The 18,746-nt window shown below is 36.8% G+C and overlaps 1 protein-coding gene across 1 annotated transcript in view; it reads right to left on the bottom strand.

The window, feature by feature from the left end:
• The window catches only part of FAP1 (Chalcone-flavanone isomerase family protein), a 62,415-nt gene extending 52,301 nt beyond the window's left edge, over positions 1-10,114 (bottom strand). Inside the window, exon 1 of the mRNA XM_089825923.1 lies at positions 9,696-10,114. Coding sequence (XP_089682049.1) covers positions 9,696-10,092 — 397 coding nt within the window. The 5' untranslated portion in view covers positions 10,093-10,114. The remainder of the gene's footprint in view (positions 1-9,695) is intronic.
• Between the last annotated feature and the right edge of the window lie 8,632 nt (positions 10,115-18,746).

The raw sequence follows: 18,746 nt of genomic DNA, 5'->3' as shown, positions 1-18,746 counted from the left end.
TAAGCTATTTAGACAACATAATAATGCTATCACCATTCATTTAGTACCATCCTTATTTATTATCATTATTACATATATCATAAGATTCTTATATTGGTAGATATATATTCTAATATTACTATATTAGTAGAATTATATTATCAATAGTAAATGATAATATATTATCATTATATTTAAATATATCATAAAATGTATTAGATGATTTACATCATATATTTATCTATATAAATATATTAAATTAATAGAATATTATTGTTTAACTCTTATTAAAACCTAGTCTAAAACTAGGGACATCACATTAAACTTGGTTGATTGTCTCCGTTGTCTAGTACTCCACCAAAGCTCCCTCAAACTCCTGAATATCCCTATGTGTCTCTTGAACCTCACTGCCAACTGTAGAGGATGATATGTCAACCTCCTCGTCTTTTGGAGGCATCTCTTGTTGTTCCATATTCTATGAACTCTCACCACTTGAGCTTGTGCTTGCACTAGTAATTATTTTAGTACTTTGTTGTCCCTAATTCGAATGAACCATCCTCAGAGCTTCCATTGGCTGCTCACACTGATCAATTGCTAGAAAATCTTTGGACCTCCTAAACTCTTTGTCTTCCATGAACTTGACATCACGTCTCACTATAATCCTCTTGGTTCCTAGAATAAATATCTGATATGCCTTTGAGGTTTCACTATACCCAACAAAGTACCCTCTCTCTATAGTCTGATCTAATGTGATACGTGTATCTCTTGGAATATAACAATAAGCTAGACTCCCAAATGCCCTAAAGTGATTGAAATCTAGCTTCTTGTCTGTGAAAGCCTCCTTTGTTGTCATTTGCTCTAATACCTTATGTAGAACCCTGATTTGTATGCATACTGCGTACTATACACCTCTTTCCATAACTAACGTTGCATGGCTTGGTCATGTAGCATACCCATTGTTGCCTTCAATATAGAATGGTTCTTCCTCTCAACAACCCCATTTTGTTGTGAATTATAAGAAACAATCCACTTTCTCTTGATTCCTTTGCTAGTACAGTACTCTTGGAACTCTTTCCCTTTGTGTTTGCCTCCATTGTTTGACTGAAGAGCCTTATGTTCCTTCTTGTCGAATTCTCCACAAGAGCTTTGAACTCTTGGACACTACTGAAAACCTCATCCTTGGTCTTCTAAAAGTGTATCCAAGTCTTCTTAGAGAGATTGTGAATAAAAGTGACAAAGTAGTCATATCCTCTGAAAGACTTCGTCGACATTGGTCCGCATATATCTATATGTACTAAATCAAGAACATCGTTGGATCTGGTGTCACTCCTTGGAAAAGTAGCATTCATAAAATTCCCTAACATGCATCCTTACATACATCATCATGCTATGTGCTTAACTCTGGAATACTTATCACTGTGTCACGATGCAATTTAAGTGGTCCATAATGTATATGGCTCATCCTCCTACGTCATAGCTCTCTACGATCTCTAGAATTACTATTGCTCATGAGTGCCTTAGGAGTATCAAACTGCAACCTATACAGTCAACCACTCCTAACTCCAATAGATATAGGCAATTTCCAATTCTTGTGCTTAATCAAACATGTGCCCCTCTAAAGAATACATTATAGCCTTCATCCTAAAGGACAAATACAGAAATAAGGTTCATACCTAAACTTGGCACATGCAACACATCATGAAAGGCAATCATCTTCCAATTCTCCCTCTGACACTGAACGGTTCCTTTCCCAATTGGGTTGAGTTTGGACAAGTTCCCCATAGAAATCTAGATTCGGGTTTCCTCCTCCTTATAACTAGAAAACTACTCGCTAAATCTTGTCATATGAAATGACAGCCCACTATCTATATACCAAATGCTTGGCGAGGTTAAGCTAATCATGCAAGCTATGAGTGCAAAATCATCCTCCATTCTACTAGTGAGCTCATCTACACTTTTTAAAGCTCACTTTCTCTTCTTCCTTTGTGGGCAATCATTGGCATAGTGGCCAAACTTGTGACAACCATAACACTTGATCTTGGACAAGTCCTTCTCACTTTATGCATTTGATCCTTTGCTAGACCCCTTCTTTGCTTTCCCTTTTTTGGCTAGGATGACATTTTACTATTCCACCTCACTTTTTTGACTCTTATTGTTGGCTCTGTTGGCAAGAACTAGTCTAAGCTCTTCCTAAGTGAAATCACTCCATACTCAATCTTAACTCAATAAGGTGTCTCGTCCACTAACAACTTGGACAAAAACATCCCACTGCTTAGTAAACTTATCTAGGGCTATTCTTACTAGCTCGTCATCATCTAGCTTATCTCCAATAGCCACTAAATTGCCCTTGACAAGTCTAAGTCTAGTGAGGCAACTTGTCACATCTTCTCCATGTATTTTCATTTTTTCTCTGAGCATCTTCTTCCAATTAGTGGTAGCACTCTGGTACAAATTCAAAATGGTGTCCCACATCTTTTTGTTGTATCTAACTAAGCAGATGCAAAACTATATGATCCTTGACACTATCAAGGATTAGCCTCCTAGCCTTGGTGTCATCCTTATATGTTGCGAGTTGTGTTGGATCTGTAGGTACAACTACAACACTAGTCACAAATTGTTTGATACCATTCCCCTCGAACAACATAAAAATTTATGGTTTTCCAGACACCAAAATTAGAAGCTCCATCCAATCTGTCCTAATCTCTTAAACTTATTGAGGCCATCTCAAAGGATAAAAGGAAATAACAATGCTAAAGAGCTCAATCTGGGTTTTATAAACCCTCAATCTTCTTTCCTTTGTCGATGCTAAATCTTTTCTTCCCTCAACTTAGCTCTGATACCATGTGAAAATTCTATTGTAGTTACTAATTATTAATCTCCTACCTTGTATAGATTATTTGACTACTCAAAAGAAAATATTGAAAAATTACACAACTACAACTTCACAAATAAAATGATGAAAAAGATTATGCAACACAAGGAACACAATATTTTTGGACAAATTGTTCCCAGAAAACCCCAAAAGAGAAAACTAGTACTGCAAATGATGAATTATATTAAACTTCAACAAATTAAGAAATACATAAACTACTTGCCCCTTACTGGCAGAGCTCCGACAATCTCCCAATTTCTCCTGTTGAGATTCCACCACTACTATCCCGAACACTATCACTGCACCCTTGCTAACACTGCAAGACTATTTGCTAACGCTACAAATTCATTTGCTCTCACTGCAAATGCTTCTCAAACTTGTATTCTCCAAATGCCCACTGACCCCCTTTTATACCACTCTTGTTGGAAAACCAACGACCAAGAGTTATTCTCAATCAACGCCTGAGATTAATAACACCCTAACTAACCCTAACCAATTAATTTCTAGGTGTTTCTAAAAGAGATAAATTAATTAATAAACAATTGTCCTCATTCCCAACAAATTTGTTGGAAAAAAAATTATTTACTAAATCCTAGCAAATGAATGAACAACTGTCCAAACTACCCCAACAAACATTTGTCACAGGTGCCATCTAGTCTATCAGTCAGACGGAAACCTTTTTGAGTATAAATGTCTTACGCTGTCTCAAGCACATTGAAATCAGTAAAGATTGCTCCCTCTTAGCCATGCATTCCGTCATAATTTAGGATGGCTTTGGCATCGTGCAGAAATGCCATCTCACAATGCCAAATGATGGGTGAGTCAACTTTGACAGCCATATTGGCAATCCAATCCGCCAGTGTTCACTTCTCTATGGCCATGAGATATATGGCATTTCTCAAAAGAATTAACTATCCCCTTGGTCGAAGATATGATATTATTGACAGTCCATGAGGGAAGGGTGAGTCTCCTCAAGCACCTAACAATATTATTTGAGTTCCCCTCAATCCAAACTTTGCAACCCTTAAACTTTCTGGCAAAGAGAAGGGACTGGAAGGCTGTCATTGCCTCAGCTAAGTGGTTGGTTTGGATTCCCAAGGGGAGCACCAGCACCACAACAAATAGGCCATTATCATCTCTGATTACTCCCCTGTACCTAGCCGCCTTAGGATTACCCTTAGCTGCCTCATCAAAGTTAATTTTAACCCAACCTTTAGGAGAATAATTCCACTTGCATCTATCTCTACCATTACTCAGATTGCCCAGAGGAGGACGGAAAGGAATCTTCTATTGCATCATGACGAATTGGTCGGATTGGCTAGCAAGGGCGTGGACCTTACCCAACACTTGCATATTCTCTTTTACGCCTCTGAAAATCTTCTCAAGGACAATGTCAGGAGGGGCAGCAGCATCTCTAAAAAATATTGTTGTTCCTCTCCTTCCAAATGGCCCAAAGGATATGATGCAGAACAAAAGCCCACAGTGATCTAATTGTTTTATTGGAAGAAGGGTTGCACCAATCCCTGAAACAATGTAGAATAGGTTGAAAAAAATTCCAGTTAACATTGAGAATCTGCAGAAATTTAGACCAAATCTGGGAAGAAAGAGAGCAATGGAGCAAGATATGATTGAAAGACTCTTCATCTTCCATGCAAAGATAATATGATAGGATAATGAAAACCTCTGCAGCACGGATTGTCAGTAGTAAGAATTTTATTTTGAAGGAGGATCCACAAAAACATGTTAACCTTTGGGATGAGGCCCCAGAACCAGGCCTTAGACCAGGGAGGAGGCTTCTGGAAATTAGAGAGCAAAATGACAGATGACAGCATCAAGAAAAGTCCAGCCGGGGTGCCATTCCAAATCTCCATGTCTTCATCATCCGAAACCAGCATAGTGGAGTAAAGAGTCTGCTGTAAAGCAAGGAGATTAAAGCTGACCCTATCCAAGTCAACCCACTGATCATTCTGCCAATAGTCAACAACCATCTCTCCAAACCTGACCTTGCACTCCTGCATAAAGGGAGTGAAAGAAGCATGTTCAGTAAGGGGGGTCTCAATAAGCCACTTATCTCCAGAAAATTTAACTTTTCTTCCGTTTCCAACTTTCCAGGCCACCCCAAGGGCTACAGTCTGTTTGGCATTAAGAACATTGTTCCAAATCAAAGAGCTAGAGGGAATATCAGAAGAGTTTAACAAACCTGCCAAAGAGAGATGAGGATGAAGATATTTGCTTCTCCAAATAGAGTTCCATTCCCCACTCTGGCCAAAAGTCCTCCAAATTTGTTTGGCAAGGAGATCTTTATTAAGGGTTTTGATACTTCTCAGGCAAATTCTCCAAATAGAGTTCCATTCCCGACTCTGGCCAAAAGTCCTCCAAATTTGTTTGGCAAGGAGAGCTTTATTAAGGGTTTTGATACTTCTCAGGCAAAAGCCTCCTAGGCTTTTGGGTCTACAAACACACCCCAGACTAAAGGAAAGTTTTTGAATCCTTTCAATAGCCTCTACGAATTTAGCAGGAATTCTGAAAAGACTCAAATCATACACTGGAAGGCTCTAGAGAATATGCATTTATGTGTTATTAGATAATCAAATCTTCCAAAAATAGTTGGTCTCATGGATTACATTTCAAATGTTGTCTAATGTGATTGCAGGACCTAAAACAAGATTTACATAAGAAAAGAATCTTTTAATTTGTAAGTTTGTATTCGGAATAAAATATATCTCCTATTTTAATTGAACTTGTCATTACAGGGAAAAATAGTTATCCCTAAAAGGGGCATTACAAACACTGATACTTAACCTAGTGGAGCACATTGAAGGTCAAATTAAAGATCACAGGGAAGATGACAAAAATTGATCAACAAAGGAATGCAACCAATTTGATTTCCTCACTAAATAATGAGATTTATCCTCTCATTTTGATCGTTTGCAGTACAATAAACTCACCCAACTAGCTAGATACTTAACCAAGAAGTGAAATCCTTTTGTGGATAACACTTCGTCATTCCCCAAGAGCACTGCTAGCTTTGCCAGCATCCTTATGAACCATACATGTGAAGAACATACTTATGGGTTAGCTTTGGCATGGTCTTTCTCTTCACTGAAACCCTGTTGAAAAGAGCAGTTAAAGCTTTCAGGGATATCGATGAGAAGTATACTGCAAGATAAGTTTTTGCTTATGATCAACATATTTTAGAATCTTAAGAGGTATTTATGTACAAGCAATAAGAGTAGCCATCTGCTCACCTCTCTCAACCACTGTAACTAGCTTATTTAGGGGAAAAAATTAAATAGACTGCATTAGAATCCTCTCACTCAAAACCTAAGCCATGGTATACTAAGGTGAAAGAAACAAATGTTACTGCCCATGTGACAAAGAGTTGCTTGAAAAGTTATTTGTGAAACTTTAATGCTCAGTCCAAGTGCAAATTCAATTCCTGATGAAATTGAAAGAAACCATTGTCAACCCTTCTTAGATGTCTCTATCACCTTAAGGAGCTAATGGATCTCTCTCCAAAAATATCCACAAGATAAAGACAGATATACATGTCCCTTAGAGTTGTTCCCCACCAAACTATATTACAAACAGCCAAAATGATAGACACCCTACTACTAGAGTTCTCCGAATTGCTGACCCAGAACACTTGAAGAATGATGAAAAATATCTTTAAAAAAATCCTAAAGAAGAATTGTTTTAAAACTGGCAAGTCAAAAAAGTCTAAAGACCCCAAACAAGCAAAAAATGATAGTACTCCGAGGACTGATGAGGACAATGTGGAGAAGAAAGATTTTACCTTATATTCAAGATATTACAGAAAAAACTGGCTAGGAAAGTTTTCAGAAAATGGGCAAAATTATAAAATTAGAAACTTTCAAGAACTCCCAACCAGCCTTAAAAGTGACAGAAAAAATTGGAAGCAATAGTCAGAAAAGTTGTTAATGAGATTCCTTGCAGGTGGTATTCTTTCCAAGCCAGAATCAACTGGCCTGCTTGAGACATCCAATGATCTAGGGTCAAATAATATACGCGAACTGAACATGAGAAGAGCCCATAAATATCAGGGATACAAAAAAGTCAGTGTTCGATAGGGACACATCCCCTCAACAAAACCCACAACCCCATTAGGGGAATGTTCCCAAGGCTCAGGGGCTTGGGAGAAATGTCCCCCCCAGAGCGCCTCCACCTTTGCCACATCCGCTGGGGAGCACCAGGTCACTTGTTATATTGCAGATTTTGCCTTGAAATTGTTTAATTCACCTCAATTTGTATAATAACGCTGCCCCCCAGCTGGCGTTGCGCCACTGTTCCTCCATTGTCCACTTACCATCCCCAAACATGGGCCCTTGGTCCCCCCCCATCCCCGAAACCCATCCCCACGTCCCCTTGTCAGGAAACTCCATCAAACTATGTCAAAATTTCTACATCTACAGTCACTAGAAAGCTAGAAAGATCAGGCAAGCCATAGAAATAGAAAACCAAGAAAATAATTTTAATAAAAATTGTGAATGGAAGCTCAGTCACTCTTGCAGACCTTCAAAAATATAAGCTAAATCATAATCTAAACATATTAGGCTAGTTTATAGATCAATTACTATTACGTTAGCAAAATAATAGACTTTGTAAGTTAGCTGTACAATTTCTTAATTAGTGATTTAACTAATTTATTATTTAAAGGTTAACTAGTGTCCAAGTGATCGATCTTAATCAGTTAAAGCTTTTGTTTCTCATTTAGGAGAACAATATTCAAATCCCCATAGGGACATCTAACACGGGACTCTAAGTTGTGACTTTGGTCTCCAGTAGTTGGCTTCTACTATGGATGTGCTTGTAAATGAGTCGATTTTTAGGTAACAACACTTGCTCTTCCATTGGTGATTTCTAGTGTGTTTTCTTGTGAGTGACTTCATTAGTCTCTATTAAGTGTTTGCATGAGTTTGTATTGGTATCATGTTTTTTAATGAGTGAAGTGCAAGGATTTTAGCTTGGCCCTAGCTCCAGCTGAGTCTACAAATGAGGGATCTCATCTGGCATTAACACTCGTCCAACGTAGTGCCATTAATGCATGGCCGTCTTGCTTATCCTCCAACTGCCTCCTCCTCCACACTCTCCCCTACCTCCTCTTCCTCCTCTCTCCTCTCCTTTGTCTCCTTCACGTCCTCCTCCTCTTCTTTGTCCTCTATCCTCTCCTCTGTCTCCTCCACATCCTTCTTCTCCTCCTCACTCTGTCCTATCCTTATTCTATATGTTCTTTCCTCCTTTCTCCACCACCAACAATCCATACACATTTATTGCCTAATTCTGACATGAACACCATGTGAGCCCCGCAGGGATTTAAACCTTGGTTGCACCATTAACAATGTAACCACTTAACCATCACACTATATGATGAACACCTCCATTAGTCTCATGTTAATGCTCATATGAAAAGAAAAATTTGTTATAAAAATCTGCAATATAAAAGAAAAAATTCAACCCAGTCACCAACCGCATCCCTTCCCCATAGTCTCCTCTTCTTAATTTTTTCCTTCATTCTCCATCCTATTTCTAACCTTGCCTTCATTCTAGATGACCTAGTGCCCCCCATTTTCCCAAAAGCACACTTACACGAAACGATATCCTTTTCTTTTTCTTTAAGTCTTGGCTTCAAATTTATCCGAATGATCCTTTACAGAACTTGAGCATCAGATAAAACAAAATTTACACACTCGATTGCACAAGTTTCTGACGCAGTGAGACACTGAGCAATCACTCAAAACCAAAAGATTAGTAATATTAAAAGAGAACTGAGTCAAGGTACTCAAATATCTCGTATTAACCCGCCTTGAGTGACTAAATCCCAATCTTTTCGGTTACATGCATCAAGCATTCCATCCCTGAGTGGTAGACTGTTAATTGCTAGGCAGATTATCATTTTGAAAGGATTCTAAAGGTTTTCTATGAATCTTCAAATATAATCACCAGTCGTTATCATTAGATTTGAATAGAAGAAATTCGCATCTCTCACAAAGACATTGGCCATTATGGATTTCAAAATCAGTTAAAAGCTATTAGGAGAAATCACAGAAACGGTATTCGTTTAGTACTGTAAAATTTAGGGTGCAGTATTAAGCTTGGCACCAAAGATAGCACTTCAAACCCGGAAAACAGAGTTAGATGGACAAAAAGGCATGAGGAAAAAGGAAAGGTAGAGTCGGGAATTGACAGAAATTGGGGAAATTTCAACAGGGTAACAGAGGAACCAGTAAAAACTTGGGGAAACTTCTATGGGAAAGGACAAGCAAATGTGTGAAGGATAGAAAGCAGAAATAAATAAAATTGACTTTTTTTTTGCAGAAAAATCGAAACTCAAAACATCAGGGTTTCAGCTTCAAAAGCCCAACTCTATTACAATATCAAAGTTTTAGCCTCTCCAGCCAACATACTTAATGGAAAGTGGAAAGAACAGTTTTTTGTGCTATAAAGTTCCGACGGATGACAATCATGTCTGAACTGGGTTCGATCTATTTGGGCGCGTGAAGCAATAACGATTAGCGAGCAGTGAACCTTAGCTTTCTCTTCTTTTCGATTGTTTATCTTGTACACAATGTAGGCTTAGGATCAAAGTGAGATCTGAAGACGACACTTCATTACCAACAAGAAATCGAAGAAAATGTTCAATCCTGTAGCCACATTATGATCGATAGTCACGCACAAGTTGCCAAAAACACAAGTGACTCTTAAGATTTGATCAATTACGCCATAGTTCAATTTCTTTACTTTACAAGTACCCACATTCAGAAAACAGATTTGGTACCCATAGAATTGCAAGGACAACGAAATTGAGATCGAATTGTAATCTTACCAAAGGCATATACATTGATGTTCTTAAGGCCAAAAATACTCTTCCTCCTTACTCCAACCCCAGCCAGGTGTTTGGTCTCATCCAAGGAAGACGGGAAAGAAACGCCCGTATTGGGTTCCACTGTCGAACTGTCACTGTGAGCAACCTCAGCTGACAAGGACATGCATGCCAGGGAACCCCAAAGATAACCAGAGCTGCTTCTCTTTGTTTTCTCACGAGTGCAAGCCTCCCAGAGATTCTTTGCCAACCACTTTCTTTGCTTGGCAAGCTGGGGAGCAACAGCCAGACCCACTCCAATTCCCACAGTTAAAGTCACTGCTAACTGCCTCTTAAAATGATGCCGAGAAATGGAATTTGAAGGTAGTGTTGAAAGAGAAGGAAAATTTAACGAGGCCATTGTTTATGACTTGATGCAGAGCAAAGTGTTGTTGTTTTTGTTGGGTTTAAAAAGATGATGACTACGTTAGATCGGTGAAAACGAGGCCCCATCTTGCGTTAGGAATAAGATATTTATAACTTGTGAAGGTGGTGCCGCTTAATTCCGCGCTGTTTGGCACAAGTCTGCACCGTCCCCATAAGTGTCCTTTTACCTATGAGAGTCATCAAGAGCTATTTTATGATGTTAACTTGCGCCTCGTAAATCTGCCACTCGACCCAGAACATTGAATTTACATGAGGGCATATTCTTTCTTACACCAACTTGGGACAAAAGATTTTTTCGAGAGCCTGCAATAACTCTTTTAGCTAAATGAGTTCAACTCCACTTGTGATCAACTCGAAAAAGTGTACATAGGAGCCAACATTTCTTGGAGAGCTAAAATTCTTATTGCTCAGCTGAGAACCAACTCTCACCAACTTCGTTGTGAGACCGGGCGTTGGAAGAGGCCAAAGGAGGCTTGGGAAGAGAGAATTTGCAGATTTTGCAATTCTGGGAAAGTGGAAACTGAACAGCACTTTATTCTAGAATGTGAGGCCTACAAGGATAGCAGGGATAAGTTTGCGGATACTATATGTGACAGTTCTTGGCATAACCTGTTCAACGAAGAGTACATTGAGCAATTGGGGGGGCTCATCATTAGTCTACACAAGAGGCGAACAGCGCTACTTAAGTCTGCTTGAGTTGTCTTGCTGTCCCATAGGCTATTTTTGGCCTCGTGGACGTTAAAATTTTATCTATCTATCTATCTATCTATCTACGAGATTGCTTGCCTTCATATTAAATTAATTTAATAGAAAGCGACTCATACCCATTAGGGCAAAGGAAGAATAAATAAATATCATTAAGTTTATTTTATATTATGTTAATGTAAATATATTGAATTAATTTTTGGATGAGTAATAATGATATTTAGCTGGAAATTTAATAAGAATATAATATAGTAATTGTTTGTAAATGATTTATTAGTTCCTGTCGTAAGGAGGAGACTAAAGTTTCCGTATGTCTTTTTTCAATTAGTAAGGAAATTTTAACCTATGGTCTTGTTCATTTTATTTAATTGGTTGATTTTTATTCTGTTATATCTATTTTTCTAATTGGTTAGAGCTATTTTTACCGGTAGTATTTTCTTTCTCAATTAACAAAGTTGATAAAAATTATATGATTTACATGTGGCATTAAGAAAACTATTCAGGTGCATCATTATGCTTCCACGATTGACATACATGCAAGGGCAAGTACAATTGTGTATTGTCTATGCTTCCAAGTAGCAAAAATATATTATTTTAATAACACTCCAAATGTCATTCATATAGATTCTAAGTGTTGATTACATGTAAACAGATGTTTTCCATGATGATACAGATGTCATTTTTCAATGAATTACATGCACCAATAATAGGAGATGGAAGAATGGCTAAGTGACATTTTGCAAACATTAAAATTCCCTTGCAAGGAATCTTGTTTAGCAAGATGAATTAATTGTATACCAAGTTTCATGGTTTCTTCACCATTTTAAGGTATAAATCTCAGATTCAGCAACTACCATTCTTACCATAAGTGGGAAACTATTAAAAGAGCTATAGCATCACTAGCAGAAAAATAAACAAAGATTATGGACTATCCCACTGTTAAATCTAACTTCTTAGGTTTGATTTTTTTAATTTTTTTTTGGTTGCTTATTGGCCTTTCTATTTACTGTATTTTCCATTTGCATTGAAGTTGGATTCTTTTATGTTACTACAATAGCAAATGAATGCGTTGAACTTGATAGGTGTCATTTAAACTATTTATTTTGGTCCAGTTTTAGCAAATTGAGAGCTCCATCTTTCCAAGAGAACTTAGAACCATTATAGGGTATGAGCATTGCTCACTTGGTTGTTATTTGGGTACTTTCTTGGCAAGGTGTGTAATTTCTTTTTTCTTTTGGGAAAATTATATATCTATAGTCAATGGAAGATGTTGATGTATTATTATATGCATAATTATTCTAAAATTTGGTTGAGTGAGTTGATTAGGCAGGACATGATGGAAACTTGAATACCTTGATTGAGATGGCAAGGCAAAGTATCTTAAGTATACAATTGTCTTTTTGTCTATGTTTTTCAAGGAATTCTAAGATTTTGCAGATCTATCTCTATTTGTTGTTGGATCGCATAAGCCTTCTGCTAGTCCTTTCTTTTAATCTTCCCTTCCATTTGCTACCTACTCCAGCCATTTGACTTGCTGTGGAAATATCTCCTACTTATAACTTCATTTTGTTAAAAAAAATTGTATCTCAACTTTGTTTTGATAATTTGACAAAAACAACACTCTGGTAATTTGATAGAAATAACACTCTATTTTTTGAAAAAATAGAAGTGGTTGCTCAAAACAAAGGCCATATGTTATATACAAAACATTATGTTTGAATCAATATAGTTTATCTATGTTTTTGTGTGTGTGGTTCTTTGTGGTTTTATTTCTATATTTGTGGTTCTTGCTTGTCTCTGCCTCAACATTTGTTTGCACAAAGTGATGGGTCATGGAACAACTTAGATAGACAACACTGTAAACAAGGCATTGTAGTTGGAATTATCAGTGCTCTGCAAAGCAGAGCTTGCCATTGTCTTTTCCAATGGAGACAAGTTTTGTCAATTTTGCTCTCATAGGTACCACAATCAATCCATCTTCCATGAATTTCTAATCCTATTTAACAAGAATTTCCAAAACCTTTCTATTTTTCATTATTTTTTCCAGCAATTGTTTCCTGATGCCCTTTTGTCCTCCCACCCACCCACGATTCTCGCCCAGCACTTTATTCTAACTTATTGAATAACTGAAGATAGGTTTTTTTCTTCTGAATTTAATTATGTATATGAAGTTGTTGCCAACAACTATGTTTTATCACATTGATGTAGGAGCATCCTAGGTTGCCTTGTTATCTTGCTCGTTTTTGTTCATTCTGGAAGTTGGTGCCTAGCAATTCCTTCATGAGTCAAGTTACTGTAGCAATTCCTTCATGTGTCAAGTTACTGTAGCAATTCCTTTATGTGCCTAGCAATTCCTTCATGTGCCAAGTTACTGTAGCAATTCCTCCATGTGCCTAGCAATTCCTTCATGTGTTGAGTTACTATAGCAATTCCTTCATGTGTTGAGCTACCCAGTGTATGTCGAATGACTCTTCATGTGCTGAGTTACCCAGTGTATGTCAAGTGTCAGCATTTGGACATGATTTTTGCGAGACCACTTGCAGGATTTATTTCGATCACAACATTTATGTTAAGAATTTTTCTTAGGATGTGTCCAGACCGTTGTTGGGTTGGCCTTCCTCTTATGTAATGTTTTAGAATAATCTGTAAGCTATTTTGGCAAGTATATATAGTGTTTAGGCTTAGAGTTAGGCAAGTTTTTGGGAAGAGGACTGGAGAGCAGAACTGAAAGTGTGAATTTTCAGTTGGATATTTGAATGTGAATGTATTTGTAATTGGTCATAACCCAGAAGGCCTTACAACTGGGCATGTATAAAGATGTTTTAATTAATCAATAAAAGTATTTCTCTCTTCTTCCTCCTTTGGTTGTTGTTCTTTGTGTTTGCTTCCATTGTGTTAACTCTTGCAAGGTGGTTTGGATAGTTGGGTGAGCCTTTGGCCCTAGTTATCTCTATCCTTCCTTGCATCAGTTGGTACCAGAGCTTGAGGTTCATCCTTGTGGAGATTGGATTGTGTAGAACCCTGATTCGGATTCGGATTCGGTTGTAGGGTTGCACATCTATGGATTTGACCTATAACTTGCAGAGGGTTACAATCTTGCAAGAACTTGATTTGTAAAGATGCTTCGTGCTAGAGGAAATAATGTTGATAAAGTTATATTGGATCAGTTAAGACAAATTGTAGCCAGATTAGATGTTGTGGAGACAACCCAAAGGAGAGGAGCACATCTTGATGATGCAAGTGATAACGAAGCAACAACACCAAACCATAACCTAGAACCTAAAGAAGATCAAGATGAGGAAAGATTATTATGAGTGTTGTCTAGGGAAAATTCAAAGCCTACTGTAGAAGTTGTTCCTTACAATGGAAAATTTGATGCCAATGTTGTGTTGGATTGGATCTCTTATATGGAGAAGTTCTTTGAGAATGAAAACACTCTTGATAATAGAAAGGTGAAGATTGTAGTCACTAGGTTGAAAGGTCATGCATCACTATGGTGGGAGCACTTGCAAACTGATAGACAAAGGAGAGGAAAGGAGAAGATCAAAACTTGGCCAAAGATAGTGAACAAGGTAAAGAACAAATTCCTTCTCGTTGATTACCAAGTTAGCTTGTTGAGAAAGATGCAAAATTTGAAACAAAAAGACATGACTGTGAAAGAGTATACTGAGGAATTCTATAGATTGGACATCGGATCTGGATATTTGGATGATGATGTTGAGAAAATTGCAAGGTACCTAAATGGATTAAGATCTGGAATTCAAGATGAAATAAGTTTTGTCAAGTTGGAAAGTGCTGAAGAAGCATATCAATATGCCTTAAAAGCTGAGAACTTAGCAAAGAAGCATGAACAAAGACAAAGAGGTAGAGGTGGTAGATTCCAGAGAGGCAGAGGTAGATCTTATGGTGAAGGTGGCAAATCTGACAATTTTGTGTAGGATAAAGCCAAATCTGAATGGAAGAATGATGACAAAGGCAAGACCAATTGGAAAAGTGGTAATTCTTACCAAGGAGGTACTAATTCTTACTAAGGAAGAGGTAATTCTTATTCTAGAGGTGGATTTCATGGTAATTGTTTTAGATGTGGTAAAGAGGGACATAGATCTTTTGAATGTAGATCCTCTGAAAGTAGGCAAGGTAACATAAATGTTGTGATTCAAGGAGATGATGAGGGTTCACCAACTGGACCTAAGGCTAGAGAAATTCTAATGGTGAGAAGAACCTTATGTAATAAGGGAAGTAATGAGGAATCTATTTTAAGGAGGAGTCTTTTCAAGACCAAATGTAAGATGGTTGGAAAATGCTACAAAGTGATCATTGACAGTGGAAGTTCTACAAATCTGGCATCAAAAGAGCTAATTACCAAGTTGCAGTTGTAGAGGCTGAAACATCCCAAACCTTGTCATGTTTCATGGACCAAAGATGAGCATAAGATATTGGTAAGTGAGCAATGCCTTGTGAAGTTCAAAATTGAACATTACTTTGATGAAGTTTTGTGTGATATCATGCCCATGGATTGTTGTGATATTTTGTTGGGTATACCTTGGAAATATGATAGATATGTTGTACATGATGGAAGATTGAATCAATATACTCTTTGGGTAAATGGGAAGAAACAAACATGGTTGCCTTTGATTGAAAGTCTAGTTGAGGTCAGTTGTACTGAAATAAAAGTTTACATGGTTAATGGAAAGCAATTTGAAAAGGAAATAAAAAAGAATCAAGTTTGTTTTGCCATAGTTCTTAGAGGACCAAGTGTTGGTAGTAATGACCAAGTAGCAGAAGTTGGTAATGACAAAGTGACAGCAAAAATTGTAGAATTTCTTAATGAGTACAAAGATGTTGTTGTTGATGACATTCCTAATGGTTTACCTCCAATAAGAAGTATAAGTCATTTTATGGATCTGATTCCTGGAGCTAGTTTTCCAAACAAAGCACCATATAAATTGACACCTACAGAGAATGAAGAACTTAATAGACAAGTGCATGATTTGTTGTAGAAAGGTTTGATTAGAGAAAGCTTGAGTCCATGTGTTGTACCTATTGTATTAGCACCTAAAAAGAATGGAGAATGGAGAATGTGTACTAATTCCAGAGCCATTAACAAGATAACAGCGAAATATAAGTTTCCTATGCCAAGGATGGATGACATAATGGATTGTTTGAGTGGAGCAAAGCATTTTACCAAGATTGATTTGAAGAGTGGCTATCATCATATCAGAATCAAAGAAGGTGATGAATGGAAGACTACTTTCAAGACAAAAGATGGTTTATATGAATGGTTGGTTATACCTTTTTTGGTTTGACTATTGCACCTAGTACTTTCATGAGGTTGATGAATGAAGTTCTGAAAAGATTCTTGGGTAAGTTTGTGATTTTTTATTTGGATGATATTCTAATATTTAGCAAGACTAAGGAAGAACATCTTGAGCATATTAGACAAGTATTGTAGAGGTTGTAAGAGGAAAAGTTGTTGATTAATCTTAAAAAGTATTGTTTCATGCAAGAGGAAATTGTGTATTTAGGATTTATGATTTCAGATGATGGTTTGAAGATGGATCCTAAAAAGATTAAAGAAATTTTGGAATGGCCTACACCTAAGAATGTGGGTGAGGTAAGATCATTTCATGATTTGGCTAGTTTTTACAGAAAGTTTATATATAATTTCAGTTCTATTTGTAATGTTATGACTGAGACAATGAGTGGAGATAAAAAGGACTTCAAGTGGACACATGGAGCTAATAAGAGTTTTGAGACTTTGAAACAAAAGGTTGTTGAATTACCTGTATTGGCTTTACCTAATTTCAACAAAGTATTTCAAGTTGAATGTGATGCAAGTGGTAATGCAATAGGAGCTGTATTAAGTCAAGAAGGTAAACCCGTTGCTTTCTTTAGTGAAAAGTTGAATGATGCTAAAAGAAAATATTAAGTATATGATCAAGAATTTTATGCTATTGTCTAAGCATTGAAGAAGTGGAGACATTATTTGATTCCTAAAGAGTTTGTATTGTATACTAATCACAAAGCTTTACAATACTTGGGAAGTCAACATAAATTGAATCAAAGACATATGAAGTGGGTTGAGTACTTGTAAAGTTTTACATTTGTGATCAAGCATAAGCGTGGAGTTACTAATAGAGTTGTTGATGCATTGAGTAGAAGGCGTTCTTTGTTGACTGAAATGATGGTTGAAGTTCTTTGGTTTGATGAAATGAAAGAGTTGTATGATGATGATCCTAATTCTTCTGAGGCATGGATAGAGTGCAGAGCACCAAATCTTACAAATCCCATAAATAAGTATGATGAGTATTTCATTGAAGAAGGTATGTTGTTCAAAGGTATTCAATTGTGTATTCCTAGAAGTTCTATGAGGTTGAATCTGATAAAGGAAAAGTGTAGTGGTGGATTAGCTGGACATTTTGGAATTGATAAGACATTGAGTTTGTTGAAAGAGATATATTATTGGCCACAAATGTATAAGGATGTTCAAAAATTTGTAAAGAGTTGTGGAGTTTGTCAAGTTGCAAAAGGGGTGAACCAAAATACTAGTCTATATACACCTATTATTGTTCCTGAGAAACCTTGGATTGACATCAGTATAGACTTTGTTCTTGGATTGCCTAAGACAGTGAAAGGGTATGATTCCATATTTGTTGTAGTGGAAAATTTTTCTAAGATGGCTCATTTCATACCATGTAAGAAGACATCAGATGTTGAGCATGTTCTTGAACTTTTCTTTAAAGAGATTGTGAGATTGCATGGATTACCAAGAGAGTATTATTTGTGATAGAGATAGTAAGTTTGTTAGTTATTTTTGGAAGATTTTGTGGAAGAAGATGGGTACTGAGCTGAAGTTTAATTCTACATTCCATCCATACATAGATGGACAAACAGAGGTTGTGAATAGAAGGTTGGGTAATTTGTTGAGATGTTTAGTTGGGAATAAGCCAAGTAATTGGGAGATGGTATTGGCACAAGCTGAATTTGCATATAACAATTTTGTGAATAGGAGTACAAGGAAGACACCTTTTGAGATCCTCTTATGTAATGTTCTAGAATAATCTGTAAGCCATTTTGGCAAGTATATATAGAGTGTTTAGGCTTAGAGTTAGGCAAGTTTTTGGGAAGAGGATTGGAGAGCAAAATTGAAAGTGCAAATTTACAGTTGTATCTTTAAATGTGAATGTATATGTAATTGGTCATAACCCAGAAGGCCTTATAGTTGAGCATGTATGAAGATGTTTTGATGAATCAATAAAAGTATTTCTCTCTTCTTCCTCCTTTGGTTGTTGTTCCTTGTGTTTGCTTCCATTGTATTAACTCTTGCAGGGTGGTTTGGATAGTTGGGTGAGCCTTTGGCCCTAGTTTTCTCTATCCTCCCTTGTGTCACACATCAATAGTAGTATATCCACTAGCAGCAGTCTCCTGATCCAGTGAGCCATTGATCTTTAGGACAAAGGTTTTCTTTATTTTAGAGGATTTGAATTTGTCTATTCTATTTATATTGAGAATATCACTTAGGGTTTCATTTATCATCTATATACCCATGTTAATGTATCCCTAAAATTACTCTTTACATGATAATTCAAGGAATTTATATGTATGTGAGCTTTTAATTTGCCTCCCATGGCTTATTAATTTTATGAAACAATCTTTTATAGAGCTATATTATGATGTCAAGGAACAAGTTTTGGTAGTGGAATGAGTGGAAATTATTTCATAGTGTTTGATCATGTGCCTTAGCTCTCTCCTTATATCAAGAAAATGTTTTGATTAAGTAAAAATAGGTTTTAAAGAACCTGAAACCTTTACATCAACATAAATCCAGAGAAAAGCATGATAACAGAACAATAGAGAGAAGTATCCTAAAGCAACATGAGACAGACCTCCAACAAAAACATCCAAGAGGTCACAATAGACAGC

Source organism: Cupressus sempervirens, chromosome 4 (assembly GCF_028749045.1).
Source record: "Cupressus sempervirens isolate cs-2001-9-10 chromosome 4, ASM2874904v1, whole genome shotgun sequence".
Lineage (NCBI taxonomy): Eukaryota > Viridiplantae > Streptophyta > Pinopsida > Cupressales > Cupressaceae > Cupressus > Cupressus sempervirens.
The sequence above is the reverse complement of the archived record's forward strand: the minus strand, read 5'-3'. Positions and strand labels throughout refer to the sequence as shown.